A 13,471-nucleotide genomic window follows, 5' to 3' on the forward strand; every position below is an offset into this window, starting at 1 on the left:
GGGGGGGCAAAGGAGGCTGCCGGAGGAGCGCAATTGACAGCGAGGCGACATGAATATCCATGCGTTTCCGTCCACCAGCTGTGCAGAATAGATGCGGACCGAACGGCTCGTGATTTTGAATGTGATTCTAGGTGCAGCAACGCGGGTCGGTTTGAACGGAGACGAGGAAAAAGATGCTCTGCCGCTCGCTAGAGGTTTTTTGTTGTTGCACCGCAGGGCAATGCGTTATTGACGATTTGCACGGGCGTGCTGTAATGCATCGAGTCCCAACTTTGTTCTGACACCACGCGAGACGTTTGATTATCTCTTTAAAAAAGAAGAAGAAAAAAAAAAAAGTCTATTTATTTATCAGCCTGGCGTACGCTGCAGTAATCCCGTTATTCTTGAATACAGCTTCAGTAAACGCCAGTGCCATTTATCTATCAGCCCCGAAGCCCCGTGCTGTTTTTTTTTTTTTTTTTTTTTTTAATCATTTACACGTTTGGAAACCCAAATCCTGCAGTCTGTTGATGTCACATATTTGCGTTACACAGATAAAAGCTCCGGAGTTGCGTTGCCAAATGATGAATTGTAGATGTAGGCAGGCCTAACCTTCGCTTATGCAGATCCAATCGATAGCGAGATAAAGGCAGCTCTGGCAGCCTGTTTCTGCCACTCTTGCAAGTGTCACGGGGGTGTGTTAGGAGAAGTCCCGCATATTTCGCTTTCACACAAGCCTTCAAGGCAGCAGAGGAGCTGCTCGGTGGAGAGTGAAGTCTGTCAAAAACACAAACGTCTCTACTGCAAGGCGAGGTCTCCAGAAAAGTTTCAATGGTTTTCCGAAAGTTGCCCGGTGTGTCGGCATCGGGCATGGGTCTGCGCCTGTCCCAGAAATTCGTGTTTCTCCTCTTTCTCTCGGGTTTGGTTACGCTGTGTTTTGGGGCCCTTTTCTTTTTGCCCGACTCTGTCCGACTAAAACGCATTTTCTTGTCCAAGACGGAGATCCAGCCGGTCACTGTTGGCTCCGGGTCCGAGAACGATGTCAGGGAGCACCTAAAAAGACCCAAGGACCAGGGCATGACCTCTGCCAAAGGAGAGAGCGTCGCCAAGCTGAAAAGTCTGAGCCGCAAACCCTCCGTCTCTCACGAGGCGACCGAGGCGCGGCTGGCCGGCGGAAAAGCGCAGGAGGATTTGACTCTGACCGGGACGAGAACGGAGTCCGCCTCGGAGAAAGCCACCTCCTCAGACCCCGGTGCCAACTCGGATACTTTCAGTTACCAGAAGTTCAGGGGGTGCCTGCTTAAACCCCCGCTGGGGAGAGACAGCGGCAAGCCGGGCGACCCCAAGACCAACGAGCGCCGGGAGAAAGTCAAAGAGGTAAGGATGCGACTGTCACCCTACTGGGGGACCGAGATGTTAAATGTTCCTACAAGTGGTGGATGACTGACGTGTGGTAGACTGGAGGGTTAGGCGTAAGTACAAGCTGAGTGTTTGGTTTTTTGTTACAGAAAGTAAAGGTTGTGGTTAAAGAGAAAAAGAGGAAGAGCATATGAGGTGAATCCAAGACACGTATGATCTAAGATCAGTGTCTGATCTATTAAATAGACATTTGACAAAATAAGCATTTTTCAACCCCCTCCCCCCCTCCCCGCCCCCCTGTGGCTTCATAAGTTTCCATTGCACCCGTCTTTTCAATGGGAGTGTGTTCATGCTGTCAAAAACAGGCAAACACAACAGATAAATGGCAGTCTGCCTTATTCCAGCATGAAAAAAAAAAGGCATTCACACTTGAATGGCGTAATTATAAATCAGATGTAGAGTTTGATTCATCTGGATTTGTCTGACAATACAGCCGACCTCTATGGAAGCAGTGGGACGGTTGTTTGCTGAGCTGCTGTCAAACAGACAAAATAAATCCCTTTCAATCATATCAGTTGTCTAAATGCAGCCGTCGCCTTCTGCAGGACGGATTCCAGTCAGGTTTCTATCAATGAAGAAAAAGAACAGTGTCGGGACTAAAGACGGCTTTCAATGTACAGGGTCTAGTATTCAAACAGAACTAGAATTAAATAGTGAATCAGGAATTTTTTTTTTTTTAACACTGCAAAACAGATTTCAACTGCACTTTACTCACAATAAAAGCAAAAAAAAACCAACCCCATAATCTTAGTTTTATAATATATTATAATACAACTTCATATTTGATTTTTGTGCCTTTTTAAAAAAAAAAAAACAGCACAACTTAACAAATCGCAGTGTTTGTTTTTAATGTGAGCGCTTAAATCACGTTCCATCAGGTCACCGAGTGACGAAACGTCCCGCGTTTCTCAGCAGCACCTCTTTTCTCCCTCGCACGATCGGCCCCGCGAACGACGTGACCGCGTGCGCCGGCGGCTCTTTGAGCCGCGAGCTCCTCAAGCTGTGTGCCATCCTTTGTTGAGCCCTGTGGGTCCAATGAGGGCTCCGGAGTGGGAGCGTCTGTGGATCACGCATCTGTACCCACTCAAGGCAAAGTGAGGCTGGTGAGGCGGAGGGAGGGAGGGAGGGCGAGCGAGGGCGAGCGAGCGAGCGCAGCGGGACATGTCATTGGCCGGCGTGGCACAGAAAGGTTTCATCCTCGGCGTGCGACACGGATAAAGCCCTGTTGTCACTCTCGCTGTGAGCACGGTGACACCCTCTTCACGCAGGCCTTCTCGTACCGAGGGCCGACGCTGCCGGGTGACGGCTGAGGCGTCAGAGGACGGAGGGGTCGTTCTCCCTCTCACTGACTCGCAAGCTTCCTGTGGGTTTTTTTTTTCTCTTTCAAGTGACCGCCAATGTGACTTTGCTCGCCCGGTCTGTTGAGCCGAGCTCTGCAAAAATGATTTGCCTCGGGGGTCGTAGTCATTGGAGGAAAAGTTATTTCCTGCCACACCCATCCGCGCCCAATTATTGTTGAGGCACATCAGTTGTGCTTCCAAGAATGACGGCCTTCGATTCCGGCGTTGGAAGAGCAGGCGTGTTTACCTGCATCGCGTGCGTTTGTTTTCGCGGGCATATTCAAGCGTGTGTCTTGGTGGTCTTGCACTGCTGTTGGTTTCCGTCTTTTCTTTGTGTGCGTTGCAGACAGATTCACATTCACGCCGCCAGCACAGGTTGACACAATGCTAACATGCACTTTGTCCAAGTTTACAGATGTCAAACTAAAGGGTGACTTTAACGTTTAAAACTGACAACATAGACATGTTGTGATGACTGTTTTTTGTTGTTGTTGTTTTTAAGCAGTTCCCATGTATACATCTGTGAAGCTTGGGGATTAATTCAGACTTGAATTTTTTGTTGTTGTCAGCCTCAGTTTGTGTCGTGGTACAGACAGAGCAGCTCTGTAAAAGCAGCCTCTTTTTTTCACTGCGATGGAATGCAGAGTGAGGGTATCCCTCTCCCAAAGCCAACAACAACAACAAAAAAAAAGGGGTCTGGTCCAGCCCACCGAGTGCCTCAATGCCCAAAACTGTGAATGGGCATCGTTTTTCTAAACTGCCAACAACTACAAAGCAGACACCCCCGCCTTCTCCCGCTGGGTGTGTGTTTCCACTGCCAAGAGAGGGTGAAACGATTGGAAAAGGACTGCCTGATCACACATCGCAAATGTTTAAAGGCAGCCCACCACGAGCTCGGGTACCAGGTTACCTAGAAAATAACCGCCAACGTGAGATTGACGGTTTATTCTCCTCCAAAAAGTCCTCAAGCAGGATGAAGACGAGAGTCATGCGGCGTCCTACTTGTTATTCTGTGACGTTACGGGTCGCTGGGTTTGCCTGCACGGCTGTGTCGGTGCCTCGTTGGCTCTGGCGTAAGAAGTTGGATGGCAGGGATAGCGCCACAAAAAACAACACAAAAACAAAAACCGCACGACGGCAGAATGTCCTTTTATTCTGCGTGCGCATTTTGTTGGAGATGTCCCTTTTACGTTCAGCGAGGTTCGAACAGTGTGCGGTTTTACGACACGAGCCGCAGACGCAAAGGGGACGTCAGAGGGGAGACGAGCGCTGCGTGGATCCGATGGCTGGGGCTCATTCACGCCGAAGCCTCCTGCATCTCTCTCCTCTGTCGGTCTCCACGACATCACGTCAAAAGAGAAGTGTGCGTGAAAAGGCAGTCTCGACGAAGCCCGAGATTCGCTCTCTGTCCTCCGCCCGCTGAGTGTTTAACGGCGATACGCCACCGCGGTAAAAGTCTTCAGGGTAGTCAAGTCAATTTTATTGACACGGCACCAAATCACAACACGGGTTTTTTTTTTTTTTTCATGGCACTTGACACGGTAAAGTCGTTACAGCAGAACTTTACAGCATTATAAAGAGGAACACGACAATTCAACAATTCCCACGTGATTGTCTGGGAACATCTCAACTTTAAAGGCGGGAAGGAAGGAAAAAAAAACTCTCTTTGTACAGGGAGAAACCTCCGACCGAACCACGCTCGGAGGCGGGAGGCCGTCTGCCTCGACCGGTCGGGGTTCGGGGAGCGGAGAGGGAGATCATTGTCTTAAGTGTGTGTGTGTGTGTGTGCGTGCGTGGTGGATAATTGTGCACGTCTGTGTCGGATAACTATCTAGTTGATCAAGACTTTACAGATTTATGTCAAGGTAGACAGTCTCAGCTGAAATTGTTGTCACTGTTTAGTCATCCAGTTCCAGGCTCACCTGCATCACTGTGTCGACAAACAGCAATCAAATGAGGTACATCTGTTCTGTTTAATGGTCACCTGAGTGTGTGTGTGTGTGTGTGTGTGTGTGTGCGCGCCTGCTTATAATCCACAATAATAAGCAGCATCTCGGTGAAGTGGAACCCCTCCACCTGCTATTTGAGAAAACAAATTATTTCTAAACAGAAGCTTAAGAAGCACAAACAGTTTAATCTACACAGTCAGTAAAATGCAATAAAAGAGTGCACAGTGGTGATAAGACAGTTTAGTTTAACCTCCATCAGTTTGTCAGCTCGCCTCCCTGAGAAACTCAAAGCAGCAGCACGCACCTCATCTGCTTACTTTAGCTCCCAGATGAGTAAACAGCTATGAAAATAAATTGCAAAATAAAATACTTAGTTGTCGGCAGATCTCGGCAGAAGACTCGCTCTTAAAAAAAATAAATCTTTTTTAAGCTTTTAAAAAAGAGAAACCGAATACTATCATCTTAAACAGATGGAAATAGTTTGATCAGAGCTTCCTAAAAAAAACAACATCTGATTTTATAGGGATGCTGTCCTGACGTATGTAAGCTCAGGGAGGTCAGGGAGGTCAGAGTTCAGCGGAAGCACGGCAATCAATGAGCAGATTTAGATGAAATACATAAAAAGATTCACACTCTGCTAAAATTTTAGATGCAGTAAACCCTTAAAGTCGGAGTTTAAGGTGTGATGTAAAGTATTGTTTTTACAGTGTAAATGGGGGAATCAATCAAAGAATATGAGCTGCCACATTACACACACACACACACACACACACACACACACACACACACACACACACACACACACACACACACACACACACACATGCAAACCCAACACAAAGCCTCAGAAAGAGGTGAGCTTGTAGCCGGACATGAAATCCCCTTACAGCAGTAATGACCGGTGAGCTGGCTGACCGTCTGAATAAAATGCTGGCGCCTGCTGGCCGGCTCTGAGCGCCGTGACCTCCCTCCACCCCTCGTTCCCCCGCTGTCTCCTGCTACGGATCAGGTGTGCCAAACAACCTCCAGTCTGAGCCAGGGAAATGGCCACCCGCCGAGCGAGAAGAAAGAAACGGAAGATGAACAAAGTCTTAAGAAAAAGGCTTACACTCTCCCAGTGTTCCGACAGAGCTGGAACGTTTCTGCTTCTTTTCTTTTTTTTTTTTTTCTCGTTTCTCGGCGGATGCTGTGCAAATGTCAGCGGCTGGTGTTTGGAATGTGAGCCCATCGTTGTCTTTGGTCTGTTTGTGTGGGGGAGGGAGCCGCCGGGCCCGCTGGATATTGATACATACTGTAAGTCAATGGCGTCTGAGGCAGATATTATGAACCTGTCAGTGCTGCCGACCGTCTCCGCCACACAAGAAAGAATTGGACCCTTTCGTTTATTTTCGGGGACTTTTTGTTTGCGCTAAATCTACATGGACATTAAAAGCATTCAGTGGGTTTTTACCTCGGGCCACATGCAGTAATTGACATAGCAGAGTAATTTCCGAGGTTGTCAACATAACGAGCGGCCAACGACGCATGGGAAAAATGGCCGTTTACTGCTTAAAGTAAAAGCAGCGAGTGTGGTCGTCAGTCTCTGTCCTCACAGGTTTGTTCTCGTCACTTTTGAGCTCATTACTGACTATCGTGATGTCGAATTTTATCATGTAATACAGAGGGGGGGGGGGGGGGGGAAACTGAAAGTAAACCGAGGAAATGTCGCTGTAATAAGTTCAAGTCAATGAGATTAAGTTACGTTGCGAAAACAATGCATTTAAAACGAATTCAGTGTGTGTAATAGTCAAATTCATCACATTCTTTCTGGATAAATGTTTACCGAGCAACCTGTGTGTAAACTAAATATTTATGCTGCTGGTTCTTATTGCAACTCGTAGTTTGCTTTTCGGAATAAGTCTTGCTGCTGGATTCACAAGTCCGTAAATCCCTTTTGAAAACCCCGACAGGAAAAAAAAGTGCAATTTTTTTTACTTAAATGAAGCTCAAAATATGACCCGCTGACTGAAGACTAGTTGTTTACTTTTATGCGTACGCAGAGTACGTCATGAGATACAGCTGACAAGGCAAACATGTTGTCACATGTTCATAAAAGTTATCAAAATGAATGTAATCGTGCATATTAGACCAACATAAAGCCGAACACCCATTATTGGGAAACATTTTAACCATTAATGCTGCTTATGTTGATGTGTTGAAATACTGATTTCGATTCCGATTTTGACTGAAGGAATGACTGATCAGACATGGTGTCAGCAGTTAAATCGACCGAGTGTGATTGACACCTGTCACATTCACCCTCTAAGTGCTGGTTATTTATCCTTTTCTTATTTTTCCTTTGTTTTTTATTTTGAAAATCTACTCAAGATTGCTCGAGGCTCCCTGAGGAGTTTTCATTTAAGCAGAGTTGCAGGTCTGACAATTATGGTGAATGCACTCTCGCCTTCCTCATAAAACATTTGCAGTGCTGGTTTTAAGTATTTGAAATCCTTCATATCTTTTCACTAGTTAGCAGTATCCCTCTGTATTGCTTCTGCTGAGCAGGAATGTGTATTGCATTTCCCTCGTGTTCGAGCATGTGCACCTTTATGCACAAATAAAACAGTGACCCTGTTATTAAGTCATTTCCCAGTGGTGCTACTGGTGGTCAAAACCTCCCAGAGGGTGCCTTTAATGTGAGGGTTGCTGTCTAAAGCAGAAAACATCCGCATTTCTTCAGTACGTACAGGGAACCTGCTGCCACACTTCAGTGGCTACACGCTGACGGGGTGATGAGCAATGGGAAGCTGGCTTCCTGGAACCCATCACATCGATGTACTTCTCTTTAACCACGGCGCTCTCTGTTCTCCTAAACCAGCAGTAGCCGCTCTGCCTGCACGCACACAGATTACAAACACTTCGGGATGGTACGGTCCAAAGGTCCGAACAGATGACCCTAAAGTTGGAAGCATCTCCGTCCAGGAAGTGCGTGCTCAGCGGAATAAGACAGAGGACTGCTCGGTTAAAAACATCGGGAGCCCGGCGGAGAAGCGTATCTTTCTGTGGGTGATAAAGGCCGATTAAGCCGTACAATAACAGCCCCACCGCCCGCCCGCCCGCCCGCCCGCCCGCCCATCCCCAGGCAGGCAGACGCTGCAGGAAGTAAAGTGATCGGGTTGAAATGGAGAGAGGAAGAGGAAGGATGTGGGTGAAAAAAAAAAAAGGGGGGAGATGTTCGCTAACATCCTTTTGCATTCACGGCACATTCTCCGAACATTTCTCTTTGTGGTAGGGGCGCCGGCTTCAGGGCACGTTTCTCTGTCGGGGCATGCTTTTCAAGAGCGCGTGTGCGCGCGTGCGTGCGAAAATCCTCCTGCGCAAGGCCGCTCGCACGCAACTCTTTGTGGATGGTTAGGAGACGCACACAGGCCACTTTGTACAGGCACATCTGTTCATTTGTGTGCGTGCCTGTCTTGCGTACCGCGGGAGCGTTGTGGGCGTGTGTTGTGTTGGTTGTGGGTTACGGGCGGAAGCGGGGGGGGGGGGGGGGGGGGGATTACATCACATCTTGAAAACGAATAAAAAAAAAAAAAGCACCCTTTTCTCTCTTGAGAGGCCAGTAAGGTCCTACTGTTGAGCCCGAATTTAAGGCTTATGCGCGTAAGCTGTATATTGTGTGTGTGAGAGAGACAGGGGATTTGTGCGAGCGTTGTAAAAATGTTCCCCAGCCATTTTAAAGTCACACACACACACACACACACACACACACACACACACACACACACACACACACACACACAGTTGCACCCCCCCCCCTCCCCGCCGCCCTCCTCCCACCCTCCCCCGATGACGTGGCCTGGTCAACGGTTTGCAGATGTTTTTTGTTACACAATCAAAGTCCAAGTTTTTCCCCTCTGGAACTCCCTCTTGTTGTTTGTTCCTGCACTTCCATATTTGCAGAGTCTTTAAATCAGACTTTACCTGTCTTGTTTGTTTGCTGTACTTGTCCAAGGCCCCTCTGCCTCTGTTTACTGTGGGTTTTGCGTCAGTTGACAGAAAGCAAGAGGTCCCGGAACGCATCTGGCCACATTTTGACCCCCCTTCCTGCTCGAACAGAGCAGCGAGGGAGCAACGCTGGAAGGAACGGTCATGTGTTTAGTAGATTTCCGTGTTTCTCCGATTTCATCATCTGGACTCTGAAAAGTTTCTCCGACGCAATCAGCCTTTCCACTGCTGCGATGCTGTGATGTTGCGATACGTCCCGTGGAAGCCCATTTGTCACACGCTGCTGACATAATGGGGTCATTGTGCGTATACCTCCTCATCCTGGCTTCTGAAGTCCTGTGATTACTGGGGAAAAAAACAACACACACATTCATTCCTGACTGGATGCTCTCGAGTTGCATGTTGTTCCCCTCGTGGGTAGGGACTTTTCGATAAGGCTAAACATGCCTAAAATCCTTTTTTTTTTTTTTTTTTTGTACCTCGCGCTCTTCAGTCTTTGACGTAACCGGGAAACCAAACTCTGGTACTTTTTATGTCACCAACCAAAATCCATTTGCGCAATCTACAACTGCCTTGTCATTCTGCACTAAATTTCAATAACTGGCTTAACTTTTGCCTCAACACAAGACTAAATCTCATCAGAGCCACAAGTTTTGACCACATGTAGCCTCGACTCAGGATCCCGCACACAAAAATTCAAAAAAATTCCCCCGTTATCAGCTTGGTTGTAATTTACATTATAAAGCCTTTTTTCCACTGTTTTCAAACTAATATGTAGCCGCATACTTTTCTTTTTTGCATGCGCTGCAGTACTTGCTTAGCTTACCGGGTGCGTACAGAAAAGCTTTCATCTGACGATAGGATGTGACGTTTAGTTTAGGAGATTTCAGTAAATTGTCGCATCCAGCGCTAACTTGCACATGAGGTGTTTCCCTCTGAACTGCATGAAAACTTAAGGATTTGTACCGTAACGTCTAATGTAATTTTCTTTTTATTTACAGTAGAATTAGTAAAAAATTATTATCAAAAAAAAGTATCCTTCAGGAATCTAAGTCCTTGTATCGGTACCAGAAGCGATATTTTTTTTTTTTGACACCCACCAGCCTGTTATGGTTTGGTCATTACTTTCAGGCTAAAAAAAAAACAACAACAACGAGATAATAATCATGGTTATCTCCACTCTTTCACTGCTACTGCTGATATTATTACTTCCAAAGTAGTAAAAACAAAGAGAGAGAGAGAGAGGAAGACAAGCACCGTTTGTGTCTGGCTGCATCTCTGTCTGTGAGTGCATGTGGACTTGGAGCATCTTACAGACGTGTCGCCTTGTTCGCAGCTTCAGATCGACATCCTTTGCTGAGGTGCCGAGTGAAATCGCGCCCCCCCCCCAATCGCCTCCTTCTCCCTTTGTCCTCGCTGCCCCGGCAGATTCAGCAAACAGGGAAGAAGTGAGGGGGAGAGTGTCCTAGATGTAACCAGCAGACTCTCGGAGCCCCTAGCAGAGTTCCGGCCCGCTGCCTTTATTCCTGCCTAATTGATCAGAAACAACATGCGTGGCTGTGTTCACCGGCTAATGGCAAGACATTAGAGTAGGCTGGGTGACCTGGCTTGTCCCCATATGTCTTCCACATATTTCTCACTCTTGTCTTTTGTTCAGTCCTAAAGCTCTGTCACCGACTCTTTCTCTCTCTCGCCTCTTCTTCTCTTTCTCTTTTGTCTTCTTTTTTTTTTCTTCTTTCTTCCTTCCTCGCTGCTTCTTGGGGAATCTGCGGCCCCTGGCATATTTACTGCCGCCGCTGCTCTGTCAATTACACTCTCGTCCCCTGCATTGCCCGAAAGCCAGTGTTAACTGCCCGGCTGCTGTTGTGGCAGACTGGCCTGTCTGCGTTGTTGTTATCCTGTTGTGACAATGGTTTCAGCCCTACTTTCAAGATGGCTGAATAATGGTGTCAAGCCTTTGACCTACAATTTTAGGCGACTGCCCGAAAGACAACATGGGCTTTTAAGTGGCGGCTTTTGTAGGCGAGGATCAGGTTTTTCCATCGGAGCGAGGACAATGACTTTCGCATGGAAAGCTTAGCAGACCGTTTTCGTGGTCAGCAACAGTGCTGTCTAGTTCTAGTGGGCTAAGAGGAAAATGTGTATCCCCAGTGATTTTCTCCTTCATCGGCATCAGTGGGCAAATTGCCATTAATTAGCTGAATGCTTACAAGACCATTTTAGCCAGAGCTGGGTGTATTTGCTCATTATTATCACAATTAAGTCCCTAATCAAATAGCAGCAATGGTGCTCAGTGCTCATTAGGGAGGCATATAGATTCCTCTTGTTTCCATCAAGGTTGGATGATTGCTGGCTAGATAATTGCAATTTTCATCTGTCCACAAGTCGGTGGCGAGGCAGTGGAATAACAAATAAACTAACTCGATGGTCTTCTAATGACTGTTTGTGTGTGTGAGAGAAACCAGTTTGCCGATCATTAATTGGATGAGAAGTGTAGGTGACAGGCTCTTTGGCATGTTACTTGCACATTCATTTTGCGCCAGACTGCTGGATGTGGCAGAGATGCATCCATGCGATGCCTTTTTAAAAAAAAATATTTTTTATAAATAAAGCCTTGAAAGTCTCTCGGATATCTATCTTAACCGAACAGAACCAAAGCAGACGAAAATGATCTGTCGTTCCTCTACGAAATATTACTCAAAATCATCCTGTATTCTGGAAAGCAGCTTATAGAATGAACATTTAGGGTCTTATTTAAAATACTATTGATAAAAAGAATTGTATTAAAAAGTAAAGCTAAATCCCTCCTGCAAAAAACAACAACTCATAATTGAAGTGTTGAAAGATTGTACTTTTTGTACAATGTTTCAGAGAATATAATCTTTACAAACATTTAATACCCTCAAAAACATGTTTTCTTAAGCAATACTGTCCTAACTTAATCTGCTTATTTCCATACAAAAATCCATTTTTGAAAATGAAATAATTGTATTTTTCTTTTGACGAAGAGTCTTCACTTTTCTCTTTAAGAAGAGAGTGGATGGTGGTACAATATGCTTTGACAACAGGAAATGGGTGTAGCTGGCTGGCCGCTTTCAGAAGTCACTGTGGTTATCAATTTTTTGTAGAAGCCCAGATGTGTCGTTTCAGTTAACCAAATATGACAGCGCATCGTGCCGAACTACTGTTGAACTTGTAACTGACAAATTGGTGGTTGGCGTGACCAGAGGGTTAAAAGAATATTATGATTCATTTTGACTCAAATAACAGGTAAACTATAAGTGCATGATATTCTGGCAAATATGGAAAAGATAGTGGTGTCCTATTGGGCTAGTATGAGACAAAAAGAAGGTAGTGGCTTCTGAGAGTTTCCTCTATTTCAGGCCTAACTAGAAATGCCAAATATGGCATTTCTAAACCCTGAGCTAAAAGGGATTTTTACTGCTTTATATATAAATAAATAAAGACTCACTTTGAGTCAGTATAGGCTGATAATTGATGCTTAATATGCATGCAAAATGATATGCACTTGCATGTATATTTGACATCTGTATGTCAATGAAACTAGTCAGTAATACGTCATTAGAATAAAATGAAGTAGTTGAATGGCAGTTTTCAGAGCCTTTGCAGCAAAATGACTTGTATAGTATAATCCAAATGATCAAATACAGATAAACAGGGGGTAAACAAAAACAACAAAAAAATCATAGTAACACTACACAAAATTTACGGTTTGATTGGTACTTCGCTATTTGGGGTTCAGTTACAGTTCAGTATGTTTTCTTTACAGCAGGAAAAACTAAAAGAAGGCATAAAATAACAATTTTACATTTATTTTGAGGGATGTAAACGTTCTAAAAGTATCATATTGGCCATAATTTGTACTGGTATATGCTAGCATGTTATCAAAAACAAATACCATGAAATTGCAGATCCGACTCTACCAGTGGTCACGAAAGCGTGTGTACCTCAGGCGTCGATGTTTGTCAAGCAACGTAACTTGGAATACTTCCCCCACGAAGGTCCCAGCTTCCCTCTGCTCATTGCATGTCACGGTGCTGTGCTGCGTTCACGTGCAACAGAAGCAGTCTGTACTTTTTGGTTGTACCTTGTATGTATCTCAAGCTTTAAAGACCAATCATTTCAGCACACTGAAACTGATTGACGACAACTGGCACACTCGCAAGACTGTCTGAATGGAACTCGAGCTGTAGAAAGTACATAGTTTGGCCGCACTGAACAGAACGGTCTCCTGCCAAACCGACGGTCACGTTCGGCTACACCCCTGCTTGTTATTGCAACTAACTAGTACAGCTATGGATTGCTTGAATTTCTATATTTTAAGTTGTTTAATTAGGACAACAAAAAAACAATGTTTGCCGGTTGTAGCTTCTAAAATGTGACTAATAATTCTTTATTTTTTTTCTATCATGGGAAGATGAATCTTTGGGTTTGAAAAATAGACATGTGGAGCCATCACCTTCGTCTGTTACAACTTGCGACAGATGTGGAGAACTTTTGGACGTTTCTTAGACTAAATTATTTCTTGTTACATCCATCCATCCATTATCTATCCATCCATCTGCATAACTAACTTTGGGTGAAGGCATGGTACACTGTGGACATGATGGACTGAATCATTCAGTCCATCACAGGACTTAATTGATACAATAAAAAAAAAAGAAAGAAGAATAAACTGACAATAAAAATTATTATTATTTGCAACCCTGCGTAGAACACGACAGCCATTCAGTAATCCAATCTTTCAACATATAGTCTGTTTTTACTTTTATCCCCTTG

At 45.3% G+C, this 13,471-nt stretch overlaps 1 protein-coding gene across 1 annotated transcript in view; it reads left to right on the forward strand.

Annotated features, from left to right (window-relative positions):
- LOC138623970 (mannosyl-oligosaccharide 1,2-alpha-mannosidase IA) overlaps positions 1 to 13,471 on the forward strand; it is a 188,048-nt gene that overhangs the window by 281 nt on the left and 174,296 nt on the right. Inside the window, exon 1 of the mRNA XM_069703790.1 lies at positions 1 to 1,356. This exon is cut by the window's left edge and continues 281 nt beyond it. Within this exon, the coding sequence (XP_069559891.1) occupies positions 811 to 1,356 (546 nt within the window). The 5' untranslated portion in view covers positions 1 to 810. The remainder of the gene's footprint in view (positions 1,357 to 13,471) is intronic.

Source organism: Brachyistius frenatus, unplaced genomic scaffold (genome assembly GCF_029030835.1).
Source record: "Brachyistius frenatus isolate BFR_SWC_R1_liver_20210118 unplaced genomic scaffold, ASM2903083v1 Contig_48, whole genome shotgun sequence".
Lineage (NCBI taxonomy): Eukaryota > Metazoa > Chordata > Actinopteri > Embiotocidae > Brachyistius > Brachyistius frenatus.